The 15,318-nt window shown below is 38.7% G+C and overlaps 1 protein-coding gene across 1 annotated transcript in view; it reads left to right on the top strand.

Moving 5' to 3' along the window:
• HSPA4L (heat shock protein family A (Hsp70) member 4 like) overlaps positions 1–14,500 on the top strand; it is a 28,597-nt gene extending 14,097 nt beyond the window's left edge. Inside the window, exons 10-19 of the mRNA XM_030480893.1 lie at positions 26–132; positions 631–764; positions 2,060–2,262; positions 4,778–4,879; positions 5,398–5,535; positions 6,462–6,587; positions 7,726–7,833; positions 8,748–8,867; positions 9,315–9,476; positions 9,914–14,500. Of these exons, the coding sequence (XP_030336753.1) occupies positions 26–132; positions 631–764; positions 2,060–2,262; positions 4,778–4,879; positions 5,398–5,535; positions 6,462–6,587; positions 7,726–7,833; positions 8,748–8,867; positions 9,315–9,476; positions 9,914–10,108 (1,395 nt within the window). The 3' untranslated portion in view covers positions 10,109–14,500. The remainder of the gene's footprint in view (positions 1–25; positions 133–630; positions 765–2,059; positions 2,263–4,777; positions 4,880–5,397; positions 5,536–6,461; positions 6,588–7,725; positions 7,834–8,747; positions 8,868–9,314; positions 9,477–9,913) is intronic.
• The last annotated feature ends 818 nt before the right edge of the window (positions 14,501–15,318 follow it).

Raw genomic sequence — 15,318 nt, 5'->3', positions numbered from 1 at the left:
TAAAATTCTGGTCTTTGTTTTCTAGTGTGCAATTCTTTCCCCAGCTTTTAAAGTGCGTGAATTTTCAATCACAGATGTTGTTCCTTATTCTATAACACTGAGATGGAAATCATCTTATGAAGAAGGAACAGGGTAAGTTATATGGTGCCTACTGGAAAGTATGTTTGTGTATAGAAAGAAATCTGTGGAGCTGTCGAAAAGACAAGGTTTCGGACTTTGAAGCTGTCATCTACTCAAACAGTTTTGGTTTTTGGGGGGTTTTTTGGTTGGTTGGTTGGTTTTGGTTGTGGTTTTTTTTGTTTGTTTTTGTTTAGTTTTTTTTTTTTTTTGGCATTATACCTTTTGAGTTCCAGTTACTGCTTAATAATTGGAAATACATTTAATTCAATATATGTTATACATTTAATTAAAAAATGTTGGTGTGAAGTTGCTTAATCTTTAAGAATGACACAGAATGCATAGTGTAGCTTTGAGAACTACAGGCCTTCAGCCTGCTACTCTTGTCATAAACTGACTTGAACTAAACTATGTAGCTGCTTGGTTAGTGCAGCTGCCGATCATTAACATCCCTTTTGATTAACCATCATTATGCTCACTGGTTTAACCTTACTTAATATTTTACTGCTTTAGGGATTGTGAAGTCTTCAGTAAAAACCATGCTGCTCCATTCTCAAAAGTCATTACTTTTCATAAGAAAGAGCCTTTTGACCTGGAGGCTTACTACACCCATCCACATGAAGTGCCTTATCCTGATTCCAGAATAGGTAAGGACATCTGAATAAAAGCCCTATACACAACTCCTGTTGATAATGGGGAAAGTGGTTCTCCTGGGTTTCCAAGATACGTTACTTCTCTATTTCCTAGGTTATAGAAAAGCCTAGGTTCTTTAGAAAGGCTCAACTCAGCTGCCTTGGTAGATGCATTGATCAAACAGTATTGACATTTTTGTTTGGCAGGTCCTCTAAAAAAAAAAATACATTCTGTCACTTTCTGAATGCCTTAAAAAACATACAATTATAGAATGGTTTGGGCTGGAAGGGACCTTAGAGATACTCTAGTTCCAAAAATGTAGGTACGAAGAATTTAATGCTCTATTGTCTGGTTGGGGTGGGGTTTGGGTTTTTTTGGGGGGGGGTGGGATGGGGTTCCAGCCTCTGTAAAATGGGTAAGGTGGTTATACGCCTGCCGGCCTGGACTTTTCAAACAAATTAGACTAGAGGAGCTGTTAGACTAGATAGTTATCTGTCCAGACAGGTATCTGGCATGTCTCATGCTGTTAATCTGAGAACGTACAAGATGAATTTAAGCATCTGTAGTAGAGTCTAAAGTATTGGATGGTGTGAGTGAGTTTCCTGGTAGCTAATACTACCTTACTTGCAGTTATTAGTAGATTCCTCAGGGTCTTTAATTCACAATTTTATTTACTGATTTATGAATTGGATATAAACATGGTGCTACCTATTTAGCTGTCTATGCAATAAGTCTGTTGTCTTTAGGAAGGATTGTTCTCCTTTACGTGTGCACTGTCTGCATTGTTTACACTCAAATTTTCAGCAGGTTGCAAGATGAAGTATCAACGTTGCTGCTTCCAGAAGCCTTGATAAGCACTGTTCATTCTCCAAAATGCGTAGTGCATCAGTATTAACCAAATTCAAATACAATCTTTTGTCTCTGTTAACATTTTTTTTCAGTGCAGTATCTGAGTTATGTGGACAAAGGACCTATTCGAGATGAATTGGAGTAGGCTCTTTAGAGCAGTGGTTAGAGAAGAACAGAGAAGTGGAATATCTAATAAAGTGACATTTTGATTTTAATTTTTTTTTATGAAATACGGATAAAACAAAACCTTATTATCAGTTAACCAAGCAGGTTTTAGTTTATGTAGCTGCAGCTTATGTTGTCGAATTGATAACTAAGTAGGAAGTTTCCAAATAGTTTTAAGTTACATGAAGTTGCTGTGTAAATTAACACCCTTAAAGAGTTGTATTTTATTTCTTTTTTTTTTTTCCCTCACTATTTTTTGGAACAAAAATTAAAACCATCTTTGTTTTTTTCCAAGGGCGTTTCACTGTTCAAAATGTGGGTCCCCAACATGATGGTGACAATTCCAAAGTGAAGGTTAAAGTGCGTGTCAATATTCATGGCCTTTTCAGTGTGGCTAATGCTTCTATAATAGAGAGGCAGAACATAGAGGGAGATCACAATGACACTCCTATGGACACTGAATCATCAAGTAAGAACCAAGGCAGAGATGATGAGCTGGTATGTAAACTTGTAAATATCTACACTCCTTGTAATTCTGACAAGAGGGCCAATAATTAGAGATTAAATCATAGTATAAAGCTTTAGACAGTTGCTCCTTCTCCACCCTTATATTATTGTTACAGTTATGTAACACATTTCTTCACATTTATTATTAAGCTACTGGTGACATGTGGCACTAAAAGCAAAAAAGAATGTGTAACCAGATTCTGAAGAAAAAAATAGTTTTTTCTTTGTTCTTTGCTACCTCTATACTAGTCTTAGTGTTATCTAGTGTAGCTATTAAATGGCAGGTTTGTTCTTCCTCAAGTACTACATTGAGTAAAAATATGTGGTATTTCGTTATATGTGGAGAACTTGTTCTTAGTAAACATTCTTTCACTAAAGGCACTTCTACCAGTACTGCAGTACATTAAGTTCTTACAAACTGATTTGGTAGCTCATAAGGGAAAACTATTGGAAATAAATGTGAAGCACCTTTGTCATTAATACTGAGAAATTAGCAAAATAACGTTCTCATTCTAGTGCAAGGAGGATCAACACTCTTGATAGTGCACTGCATACTAAGAGTAGTGAGGTGCAGCTGTTACATTCAACACTGCAGAGTTGAGGGCTGGATGTCAGGGCTTTGCAGCTGGGAACGGCATGCTAGCCATGGCCTCAGCAGCCTGCCTTTTTCCCTTGTGCCCTCCTACAGCTTGGGATTTTGGTTATGTCACAACTCACAGGGGAGAGAGATGACAGCGTAGAGAAAAAGGATAAAGCAGTGGGCAAGCAGCTGCGTCCCATTCCTGCTGTCTTGGAGATTGCCAAGTGCTCAGCAGAGTGACCAGTCTCACAGGCTGTCAGGCATATGCTGAGGCTGGGTGCCCTTGAGGAGTAAAGTTGGATAGAAAGCAAACATTCAGCAGCTTTATTTGGAGGAAGGGATGAATACACTTCTTTCTTTTAAAATTTGTCCTTAGCCCCCTTTAGTTGCATATACTACAGGAATTGGAGCGAGTGGTTATACAATTAGCATTACATAATTGATGTAAGCAACTCCTGAAATACTATACTGCTTTCCAGGAAGTTGAGCATATTTGTAATGCCAGACATGATGCAGTTCCTTGTGGACAAGTGCTCTGCATCTGATGTTTGTATGGAAGTGAATAACAGTTCGGAATGACAGTAGTATGGAGTGTAATAGGTGTCCTGCGTGTGGAGGTTACTAAGATGAGAAAGTGTTCAGTACAAGCGTAACCACTTTCATCCTCAGGCTTTCAGTCTGTAGTACTTCCATTCATCTAACACATCTTCTGTTTTACAACGGTGCTTGTCAGCAATTACCTTTCATTATTGAGGATGATACCCTTGACTCTGAGGAGGAGGTTTGTGGTGTATATATGTATTATTCCTCCCCCCCCCCCCAGCTTTTCTGTGTAGGCAAAACAGTTCCTTCCAGTTGTTGCCTCTTCTGTGTGAACAGTAAGAACAGTATATGAGGATTTTATTTTTTTTTCCTACTCTCTAGTGACAAAATGTCAGTCTGGTAAAAGTAGTCATCTTGGTTTCAACTTCTATCATTAAAAAATTGCTGAATCAGTTAATACAGCTAAACTGTAACACACGCACCTCTGCTTGAGTTTGACCTTAAATAACTACTCCTTGTGTCTTGCAGAACTAACAGTAAGTTATTTTGCATGCATGCATATGTATTTTGTGAATCCAGTAATTCCTTGTAATGGAAGTAATCTTAGACCTTTGAGACCTTGGCTACAGCTGGTACCTCAGTTACTGATGCTCTGGATGTCCCAAGTATTGGAGTCATCCTGAAAACTTACACTTCACTATGTTATTAAAAGTGTTTTGCAATGATGGCAAGCAATTGTGTTACTTAAACTAAATCAAGAACTCAGCACTAGCAATTGGCAGTATCTTTAAGATCCTTAAATTTAGACTAACGCATAGGTGAATTACAGATAAATTTAGGTGAAACTTGGTTAATTTTGAGTGGCAAGGAGGGAAGACAGTTGGTCTTGTGCTCCAAGAGGCTACTACAGAAACTAATTTTTATGGTCCCGTGAGACAGATGCAGCCAACAATTATTAAATTCTGCTTGATTACAAACTTTAAAGTTTAGATTGAAAATGGTACAAGGTGAAAGTTCTGGCTGTTCCACAGAGAACCTGTTCTTATTGCCTGTGGTGGTGGTATGTTTCTAGAACGTTCTTTGCATACATTCTTATTTATTTCTAGTTTAAAATGGAGTAGTCATAAGACTTAGTGTAATTTTACAATGGGGACGCATGGCAACTTCATTATTTCAATGGGGACAGGCAGAATAGAATTTTCATGTAATTTGGGAAAGCTATAAATACAAGTTGTCAATCAAAATGCCTGTTTAAACATGGTGAATCAGAAAGTCTTAAGATCGCCTCTTAAGTCCGTATATTGTCTGTGATCTACTGTACTTGACATCAGTCTTAAATCTTACAGCAAACCTTTGTATTCAGTTATGTAACTCTCTTTCTAGGATAAAATGCAGGTTGATCAAGAGGAAGGAGTTCAGAAAAGTCAAGCTGAACAACAGAACCAAGCAGATGAGGAAACTGAAAATGCAGGAACAGAAGCAAAAGTTTGTATTCACTGTTGATAAGGAAATGTAACGTGGCTTCCCTTAGACTTGTTTTGCCCAGTGTGGCCATTAATCTTACTAGGTGCAAAAGATGGGACTGTATTGAGAGGAGTACAGCTATATTGAAATGGCTAAGTTAGGAATCCTACCTTAGAGCTTTCATTTTCAACACAGTATGTGACTCAGACTTTGAAGTAAGCTTGTTTGTTTAACATAGTTTTATAGTGGAGATGGAATCTGGGGAAACTCAGGAGACATTATCAAGGAGAACATGCAGTGTCTTTAGCTGTTGAACAAGTTTTCTCAACAGCTCTTCACATGATGTTTAAAAAATAAAATTCCACCAATTTGGTTCATAACTAAGGTAGTGGTGATTACAAATATCAGATGAATAATTAGGTGCTTCATTTACATATGGTTAATTTGTAGCTGTCTTACTAGTTTTGTCTTATTTTGAGCATAAATCTGGTCATATTTCTACTCTTGGAAGTTTCTTAATAGTGTAAATGTTTCTATAGGTTGCTTCTGGAGACAGGCAGGAACATCCAGCCCAGCCAAAGGCTAAAACAAAAGTCAAGAGTATTGACCTCCCTATACAGGCAAGCCTCTATAGACAGCTGGGACAAGATCTTATCAATTGCTATATTGAAAATGAGGTAAGCAGCATAAACAGATGACTACTCAAATGAATGTCCCTGGAAATAATTATCCAGCAAGTATTTGGAACCATACACATTTTATCTAATTTAGAATTCTTTGGGGGTTTGTTTTGGTTGGGGTTTTGGTTTTGGGGTTGTTTTTTGGGGGGGTTATTTTTTGTTTTGTTTGTTTGGTTTGGTTTTTTTTTGGTGAAACTTATCAATTTCACTAGACTGAACTACCCAGGTGCCCAACTTTGACCTATTAGCCTGTCATTACCCAAAGTGTCAATTCTGTCCTGAGGCAGGCAGGCAGCCAGAGAAGGCTGCACAGTATGTTACAGGAATGCTAGTTGTTGCTGACTGGCCTGATACTGGTCAGGAGTAGCACTTAAACATTTTGCTGCTTTGCAGAAGCTGTGTGCTTAGCTAGATCACATTTTCGCCCTTCAAGTCCTACATCAGCAGGAAAGTCTCATAACGTGCAGAAAACTTTTCTTTCAGAGGATCCTTTCTGAATTTTTTAGGTATGATGTTTGTGAAGATCCCACAAGCATAAGCTCTTCTCTGAAAGATGGTCAGTCTGAAGAATAAAATCTTAAATAACTTTTTTAGGGCAGAATGATTCCTAGAGACTGCCAAACCATGGTCAAGACTTGTCTTCACTTGTAGTCCTGTCTGTAGTGGTCAGATCATAATTGATAGTTGATCAGTTTATGTTGAAGCACTTGCCAACCAGCTTCCAAATATGAACTCATTTTTTAACCCCGTTCCAGTTCTGCCTGCAGTGAAGATGACTTACCCAAAAGTGAAAGTTTTAATCGTTAATTGTGAATTAGCAGGCTGCTTCTGCAAGGTTGTGTGGTATAGTTTCAAGAGAGTAATCATTAAGCTTGACACTTGAAATGTTTTTAGTTCTTATATAAGCTTTTTTTTTGCTCTAGGGGAAGATGATGATGCAAGACAAGCTTGAGAAAGAAAGAAATGATGCTAAGAATGCTGTTGAAGAATATGTGTATGACTTCAGAGACAAGCTGTGCGGAGTCTTTGAGAAATTCATCACTGAAGAAGTAAGACTTGCCTGCTGTAAAATGTCTTTGTCTTCAACTGCTGCAAAAAAAATGCCTTTGTACTTGTAAGTTCTCGGCATGGGTTATGAGGCTGCAGGGATCTCTTAGATGTATTTTGGAATATGAAATGGATTAACTTCACAGAAGTTAAGTTCAAACTGTGCTTGCGCCTGACATTTGACATGCTAACATGCAGAGTTCTTCATTGAGAAGTTTTTCGGTGGCAAGGAAAGATTGGGATGCAGGTGAAAAATAAAAATCCTATGGTGGGGTAGGAAATCAGGACAGATCACCATGAGCTTCTAAATGGCATGAGAGGACAGGATTAAAATGAACAGAAGTGGAGTGTCTGTAGCTCTGTGGTTTGTCTGCTTTCAAGTGGGGTAAGTTAATGAAATTCCAGGTAAAGGCACTGAAGAAAACTATACTGGGCCTCTGAAAAAGCAGTGTCAAAAGAACAGCTGTCCTGCAGCTGTGCCTCTCTAACAGCCATCTAAACAAAAGTGGCTGGTACACAACCCACCAGTTGTTGAAACAACTAATGTCCAGCAGCAGTTTTAAGGTCTGCTCCCTGGATTACCTGGTCAGCAGCACAGCACAGGTGCTCTTCCAGCCTAAACTCAAGGGTGTGAGGCTGTCTCTCCCATGCCACTTTCAAAACAATCTCTTGGAAAAGTTATGGGGATAGGTAAGATCTTTTATTTCTAAACAATTAAAGATAAAATCTTTGTTTATAGCCGGTAGAGTCCAATTAAACCAATTTTGTCTTCAACTATGTATATAGTTTCTAAATTTGTCTAGTCATCTTCATCCTGTGATCAGAGAACCTGAGAAGCAGTACTTCCCATGTGAGGATGATAAGCAAGAAAGTTGATGTCCTTTCTTCTAAAATGAGTCCGGAAGCTATGTAACTCCCATGAACTTCAGCTGCAGATCACATTAGTAGGGATCTCCTATCGTTCTGTAAAATCTTGGCTTTGAAGTCAGTTAATTCCCATTTTCCTTCATTATCACTTTGAATATTCTGAACTGATGAAACAGTCTTTTTTGAGTATGGGAGTTTCTTTGTGTGCTGAGGGGAGAAATCTCATTTGTCATGATCTCCTCTGAAGTAGCATGTCCCTAACTTGCTTCACAGGATGCAAACAAGCTGACCTTGATGTTGGAGGACACAGAAAACTGGCTTTATGAAGATGGAGAGGACCAGCCAAAACAAGTATACATGGATAAGCTTCAGGAATTAAGAGTAAGATTTTAAGTTACTTTCTAGAAAAACAATGTGTGTGTATTTGGGGGTGGGGGCATTTACATAAATGTATATGGCTAAGTAATCAAAGCTCTTTTAATGGTGGATGTGCGTGTGCACACCACACATGAGTTTTGTAAATCCCTTAACTTTTAAGTACGGACATTCAGGTTTTATCTGAATGTAGTCGAGTTACGAAATTAATAGAATATTTAGAACTAGAAGTACAATTTAGTTTAATGCCAGGTGTGCTCCTAATTTGAAAACAGTCAAAATGAAGCAGACTGTCGCTAGTGACAATGAAGTAATTGCTGTGGTAATTCTCTGTCAGTCTTCTTAAAATCTGAAAGAGGCTTTTGAGGTATTCAGAATTGCACTCCAGAATGTATGCTCTGGTTTTCTTGTTTTCAGTGGTCTTTTAAAGCTGTATCATAAACCTAAGTTTTTGGTCTAATATCTAATGATAAAGGTTGAAGAGTCAGATCTCCTTTAGGGGGGGGATAACTGATGGAAGCAGCACTATACATCCTCGCAACTGCTGCCGTGCCTTGGTTACCAGTATTCAAGAGAAGGGGAAAAAAGAAGTGGAGAAAACTAGAACATTCTAGAATAACTACTTCAAAATTAAACCATCCATGTAAATCTCGTCTTGTTTTTCTTCTGAATGCATTATTCCAGATGCTAATTTTGGTGAAAATAACTGCAAAATAAGAAGCCAGACAAGGAGAGGCACAACTCCTGTGTTAAAACATCTGGGCTTTTTTTGTGGCACTAAAGCAAAATGCAAAGGTTAAGCTCTTGAATGGGTGAGAAAAGGAGTTAAAGGCAGCTTTCCTTCCAGTGCTGTGTTTTAATATTAGACCCCAGAGTAAAGTAAACTTGTATTTTATCAAGATCTCTGTGCTTGTTTCCAGAAATTTGGACAGCCTATTCAGGAAAGATACATGGAACATGCAGAGAGACCAAAAGTTTTAAATGACCTGGGAAAGAAGATTCAGCTCCTTATGAAAGCAGTGGAAGCATACAAAAATAAGGTAGGGCAAACTCATCAGGGAGTGAACTATTATGGGTGTTTCAGTTTGGCTGTAGTTTTTTGTGTTTGAAAAGAATCCTACAGGATTACCTGTTAAGCTGCTTTAAAATGGCTGTTGTGCTTCTCCTGAGAACTTGCAAAACTTTTCTGAGTTGCTGGCAAAAACGGCTTTTTCATGAGAACTTAAATTAAAACAGTCACTTTTTTTTGTGGTCAGTTTTAAAGCTTCATTACTATCCTGCACTTGAACAGTGTGCACTTAAGATCAGCATTTCAAATGTCTCGAAATAGTGTCCTGTCTGTGGTGGTCTGCAGTTGTTCCTGGTACTGAACTTATTTAAAAACTACTTCTATCAGGTTGTAGCTATGTTATCCTATTTTATTATGTGTCCATGAAATTCTTAATTGGGTGAGAAGCATGTATTAATTATTATATATCTCTCCTTAGGATGAAAAATACGATCACCTAGATCCTGCTGAGATGGAAAAGGTGGAAAAATACATTAGCGAGGCAATGAATTGGCTGAACAGCAAAATGAATGCCCAGAACAAACTAAGTCTAACTCAGGATCCAGTTGTCAAAGTGGCAGAAATAGTGACAAAATCTAAGGTAAAAAAAATCCTTGTACATGTTGCATTCTGGTAGGTTTGTCTTAAACAAGATTCCGGCCTCTGTATTAAGTAAGAATATTACATCTGCAGAGATCTTAAAGCTAGTAAAAGATCCATACAGAGGGAGCAGTAGTTTTACTGATCTTCAACTGTGGTTCTTGATTTACAGCAGTACCTCTGCATAAGCCTTTTTAAAATAGCCCCAGTTACAGCAGCAAGCTTGCTAGAAAATGCACTGCCATACAGGCTTTTAACAGGTTGGCAGCTCCTTAGCTAGCGAAAGGTTTTATTTTAAGCTGATAGAACTGAAAAGTTCTAGTCCTTGAAAATTAAATTACAGGTCATTAAGAAGCAGAAACAAATTTCAGTCATTCTAGTTGAATGTGATTCCTGTGCCACCAAACGAACTTGCTGTCTCATTTCTGTTACAACTAGGAATTGGATAACTTCTGTAACCCCATTATATACAAGCCCAAACCGAAGATAGAGCCTCCCAGTGATGGGCAGTCAAAACCTAATGGTGAACACAACGGACCAGTGAATGGACAGAGCGGTACTGAAACGAAACCTGAACCAGCGAAGGACAATTCTCCGCAGACCAAACCCCCTGGAGAAATGGAAGTGGACTAAATCTTGCGTTTCTTTTACCCAATTAAAATAGTGCAAGTAACCACAGGGTCCATTCTTTTTGTCTGGTACACACCTCAGATGTTCAGTTATTCTTAGTCAACCTTCTGTCATTTGTTGCTGAGTAGTTTTGAAAGTGTTTTATATTAAGTACATCTCTGATGTTCATTTCCACTGATGCTGCTTATGTGGAGCTTTAGCCAAATGTAGATTGTATAAGTCAGTTTAAGCTTTCCCAATATATTTTATATCAAACATACAGAATTGATATATAAATGGCAACAATCTACCTTATTTAAAGCTTTTATTGTGGATAAACCTCAGCTCCTTTATTCAGGAAAGGATACTGTATTGCACTACTGATGCTCAAGTGTAGATCTAATTGCATCTTTATTTTGGAAAAATATTGGAATTGAAGTGGCAAAACTTGTCACTTGAAGCACTGACCTTTTCTAGTTATTGTATTGTTATAATTTAAATATTAAAATAGAGGTTAGTTGGCATTCTAGTCCATCTTGTTGATGTACCATGAGAATTGTTTGGTCTTTTTCATATAAACTGAATACAAGCTTAAAACATTTGAGATTCCCATACCACTACCAATCCTAGTTACAAAATGCTTCAGCACAATGGCTCTGCCACATGCTGAACTAAGTGAATGGTCTCAGTGCACATCACTGTACATAACGTACTGTGCTTACGATAGGATGATGCTAATGATAATAGTACAAAGGGGTAGAAAGTACAAGGACTGCTGGATGGCTTTCCCTTGAAAACGTCTTATTGCACATGCTACTATTTCCACTTCTGTTGTTTGGAATGAAATCTACATCTTGATCATATCTTGTGCTGAGAAGGGGAAACAACAGAAATTGTGCTATGCGAAATGGGTCTGGGCACCCTGGTTTTGAGTTTGCTTAAATGCTGTTTGTTGCAAACTTGAAAGAGATCCTGAGAGCTTACTTAAGCCTTTGTGCTTGGTGTATAAACCTTCTGGTCAAGGAGCTAAACAAAAGAACTTAAAAACTGGATATTACTACCCCAAAGGTGGAATCTACTTGATGAACTTGCATAGCTTACCAGTTATCTTTGGTCATTTAGTTATCTAATGAAAGTGTATGTAATGTATTACACACTTGAGTCACTGTTTTCTTTGATACATGTTGGACACACATCTGTCACGGTCCAGTGTATGTTCCTGTATACTGAATGCTTCTGTCAGTCACCAAGGTACTGTAGCACTTGCCAGTGCAAGTCACTTTTGACTTTACACAACTCTTCTATTACCAGAAGAGTAATGGGCTACTTTAGCTATAAAAAGTGGTTTCTAAGTCAGCATATCAGACTGAGGCTAGTTGCAGTGTAACATTTTAGTGACTTGAACGCTGTTGCAGATATGTATTGAGGTGTTCAGGTGTCAAGTCAGGCGTTACTGCAGCAGTTCTGTGCAAACCTGTTACTGTTGTGAACAAGTGAAGGGTTGTGCTCTTGTTCCTGGCTTTGGCCGACATTTTATCTCCAGCCATGCCCTTCATGTTCCACTGCTGGTCATGCTACAAAGAGTAGTCTGTCACCCAAGCTAAAGTTGGTAGAGGTGATCTGCACTCTCAGATGTTTTCACAGGAAAAGGAAGCAGCATGAACAGCTGTATATAAAGCTGCTAAACAGGCTCAAGTGCTAGAATTGTATCTTCATGATTGACATCAGGTGACAGAGATGCACATAGTTTGCTCTACTGTCCCTCTATGCGTTCAGTTGTGGAAGGTCTGGCACTCTGAGTTTACATATTTAAAGCCCTTGAATAAAAACTGAGTGACCTTGAAGAGAGCTGCAGCTACTCTGCAGCCTCGGTCTTGAGTTCTGCTGTTACAGTCACGCATCTGTGGCACTGAAGGGGGTGACAGTACTTCAGTGTCTGTAGTCCTAGGGGTGAGTATGGGACTGAGCTAGCTTTGGTCTTACAGGCTTTAACAGTATGAATATCTTAATGGCTTTACCACAGCAGTATAATGAATAGCATTCTTAAGTATTGGCTTCCTACACATTAATTTGTCTAGTAGACTTGCTGATACCTGGCAGAAGAGCTCAAACAGTGGAAATGTCCAGTGCAAGCACTCCCATAGCTAAAAGGTCAAGTGTAAGTCTTCTGCTCGTGATCATCAGATGCTTAATACTACATTACGAGTAGTTGAGGCAATTCTTAGGTATAAAGGCTGGAATAATTATACAGCAAGCTTAGAAACAGATGGCAAAGCAATATGTGTAAGGTTTTCTTACTAGAATAGGGTTGTTTTCTTTTTTGCTATGCATCTGCTCTGTCTCTAAATCCTGGTGAAGAGGGATAGTACTACCCACAGACTGCTCATCGCAACTGGTTCCTGATGTACATGTGAAGAATCCCATTTGGAAGGACAAAGTTGTTCTTTGTACAGAGCTTCGCATGAATGTGTGAACACATAACTTGTTTACATGGAATCTGTTTTCTGCTACAAGGAGCAAATTCTACCAGGACACAGATTTAAGGTTCTCAAGTACTTACATAAGCTATGCACAACAGTTTTGTGCATCGGACAAGTTGTTACCTTGTGGCTACCCTGACAGCCCCAGAATTAGTGTCTTGCAACATACTAACAAGTTTTGTTAGGGAACCCACAATCGTAGTAACTCTGCATCCAGTGTATTTTAAAAGCAGGTATTTGTCCCTAATGTCTTAGTTGAAACTTTACAGAGGGCAAGATATGTTCTAGTGTTTGAAAATATTCACTCCATCCCACACAAAGGAAAAACTGGGTAGCAACACTGTATTTTGTAAAGGTGGTACAATTTGGGGTTGTTCATTTGTTTGTGTTTTAAAAAAAAAAAGGTTTGTTAATCACAGGCTAAAACTTCATGTAAAAGTTTAGTTAACCAAACAGCAGAAATACTTTATTTACCACTAACATCCTCTTTGCTTTAAAGAGGACTGATTCCCTCCTGCCTTGAGCATTAATGGACTTGCTCAAGAAATGGTTTTAAATTTTATTTGCTTTACTAAACTTAAGTTGCTGTTAGCTGTTTCACAACTGATTTGTGGCTTCCTTTCCATGTCTTTTTATTACAGTAGCTTAAACAGCAGAGTTTTCTTTGAACTTCATTCAGATGTAACATAAACAGATTTTTAACAATCCCTTGAAGTTAAACTTCTGTACTCTCTTTAAAATGAGAAGGGTGCTACGTGCTAAAATAACAGAGTAGAGCTGCCTGCCTTGTTTGGTCTGAATTTGAATGTGGGTCTGAATTTGAATGCAGAACCCTCTCCCTTGCTTGCTCCTGGCAGTGTCCTCCTTTCTCTGTTTAAATGCTGCCCTTGGGGCATGCTTGCAAAACCTAGGTAGGCAGGTGACTCCTGAATCCCCCCAGGTCTTTTGGGTGAAGCACCTAACCTGTATTGCCACTTCGGTACCACAAGAAAACATGGTGGAAGGGGAAGATGCCCTTGTCTCCATCAGTATGGCAGCACTGGAGGGGAAGCAAAGTACATGAGCCTGAAACTAGTGTTCTGCATGGGCAGCCAGAGGGTACCACTACCATGGCGAGCTGTGTGAGGTTTTCGGTTCTTCCACTTACAAGTGAAGGCTGTTAATCTAATCCAATCTGTCCATTGATAATATTCCTTGGTATGATCAGTATTTGAAGTTATGTGATGTTCTTTTGAAACATCTCGGTGTGCTAAACTCCAGCCTGCTATAGATTGTTCCTATTATTAACTGTTCTAAATACTCCATATTTCAGGGTTTTTTTCTGGGTAAGGATTATGTTTAAGTAAATGTAGGAAATGGGCAAGGAGCTGGCAGGAGACTTTCCTTCCTGAGTAATTTTGCCTCTCAGACACTGGCTTTCAAAAACATGATCCATTTGACAAATACGCTGCATTTGCTGATCCAAAGCACCTAGCCAGCTGCTGTAGGAAAAGCAGCTAAATTCAATTCCCATAAATTAGCATCATGAGGAATCTCATTGCTCAAAACAGGGTTTTCATTTCTGTGTTACCACACTTTTTTTAATATGCTGACTTCTCAAGTGAAGGCCAGATGCCCAAACTTGAGTTGTGGGTCAGCACAGCGTCTGCCTGTTCAGAGGATGCTTACATTGGCTGCCACTAGCTGTGAGCTGTCCTTAACTGGATGGAAGAATGTTATGCTGCCTCTTTTTTTTCTTGTCTCTGATCTTTCTAGCCTTTCAGGCACCAGAGGACACAAACTCGCTGTCAAAAGAGGTAGTAAAAACTATGTTGCTTAACAAAAGGCAGTTAATCCCTCATCTACTTTAATTTCAACTCCCAAGATAACATTTGGGCTATAAATACAAACTCGGTAGCTAGAGAAAGTGTATGGTGGCTGACTGAGCCAAATTCTTAATTCTCCACAGTTGAAATTTGAAGGCTTCAACCACTTACTACACATGTAATTAACAGTGAAAACGAGTGAAGGTGACTGTTAACAGATACTAAACCAGGAATGTGCTCATGTGACCTACCTGATGCAGATACTAAACCCTGTTTTCCATCTTTCCTGTTCAAAAGGAAATGAGCAATGGAAAGCAGGAATCACAGCAATGTGATCTAAGAATAATTTTAATTGTATATCTTGTTTTAAGAGCTCTACCCACCGGCCACCTCCACTAAGTGCTGAAATGGTATGATTAAATTGATTTTAAAAAGGTGGTAGTCCCTGAATGTTGCATAGTTGAAAACATTCATTTACTAGTCTAAACATAGTTCCAGAGAACAGGGGGGAGGGAGAAGAGGGGAGTGTCAGAATTGAAAGCAGTGTTTTAAGTATGCAAAATGTTTACTCTGTATGTAAATGGGATTCTTATTAGTGACAGACCATGTGCAAATTGACAATACTTCAATTTATTTTTGAATGGCAATATAGATTGTCAAGGTTGTGTATAATTATAATAAATATATAAACTGCTACTTGAACCATAAATGAGCACCCAAGACCTCATTTTTACATCAGTGTTCTTAAAAGAAGCTTTGTCTGATGTCATGGATTGATGTGTGTTTGTTTGCTCAACAGACCACAGGTAAGAAACAGGCATTTTTGGAGGCTCACCTGTCCTGCTTGCTTACTCAGATGTGGTGTCTCCCAGGCTTCTCTGTCCTGATCAGCTGTGTGGACTCCTCTACTTCCAAACTCCACCAGATGAATTGCTTAGGACACCAGGAC

The sequence above is a fragment of the Strigops habroptila genome, chromosome 3 (assembly GCF_004027225.2).
Source record: "Strigops habroptila isolate Jane chromosome 3, bStrHab1.2.pri, whole genome shotgun sequence".
Classification (NCBI taxonomy): Eukaryota; Metazoa; Chordata; class Aves; order Psittaciformes; family Psittacidae; genus Strigops; species Strigops habroptila.
This window is presented reverse-complemented; position numbering and strand designations above follow the sequence as displayed.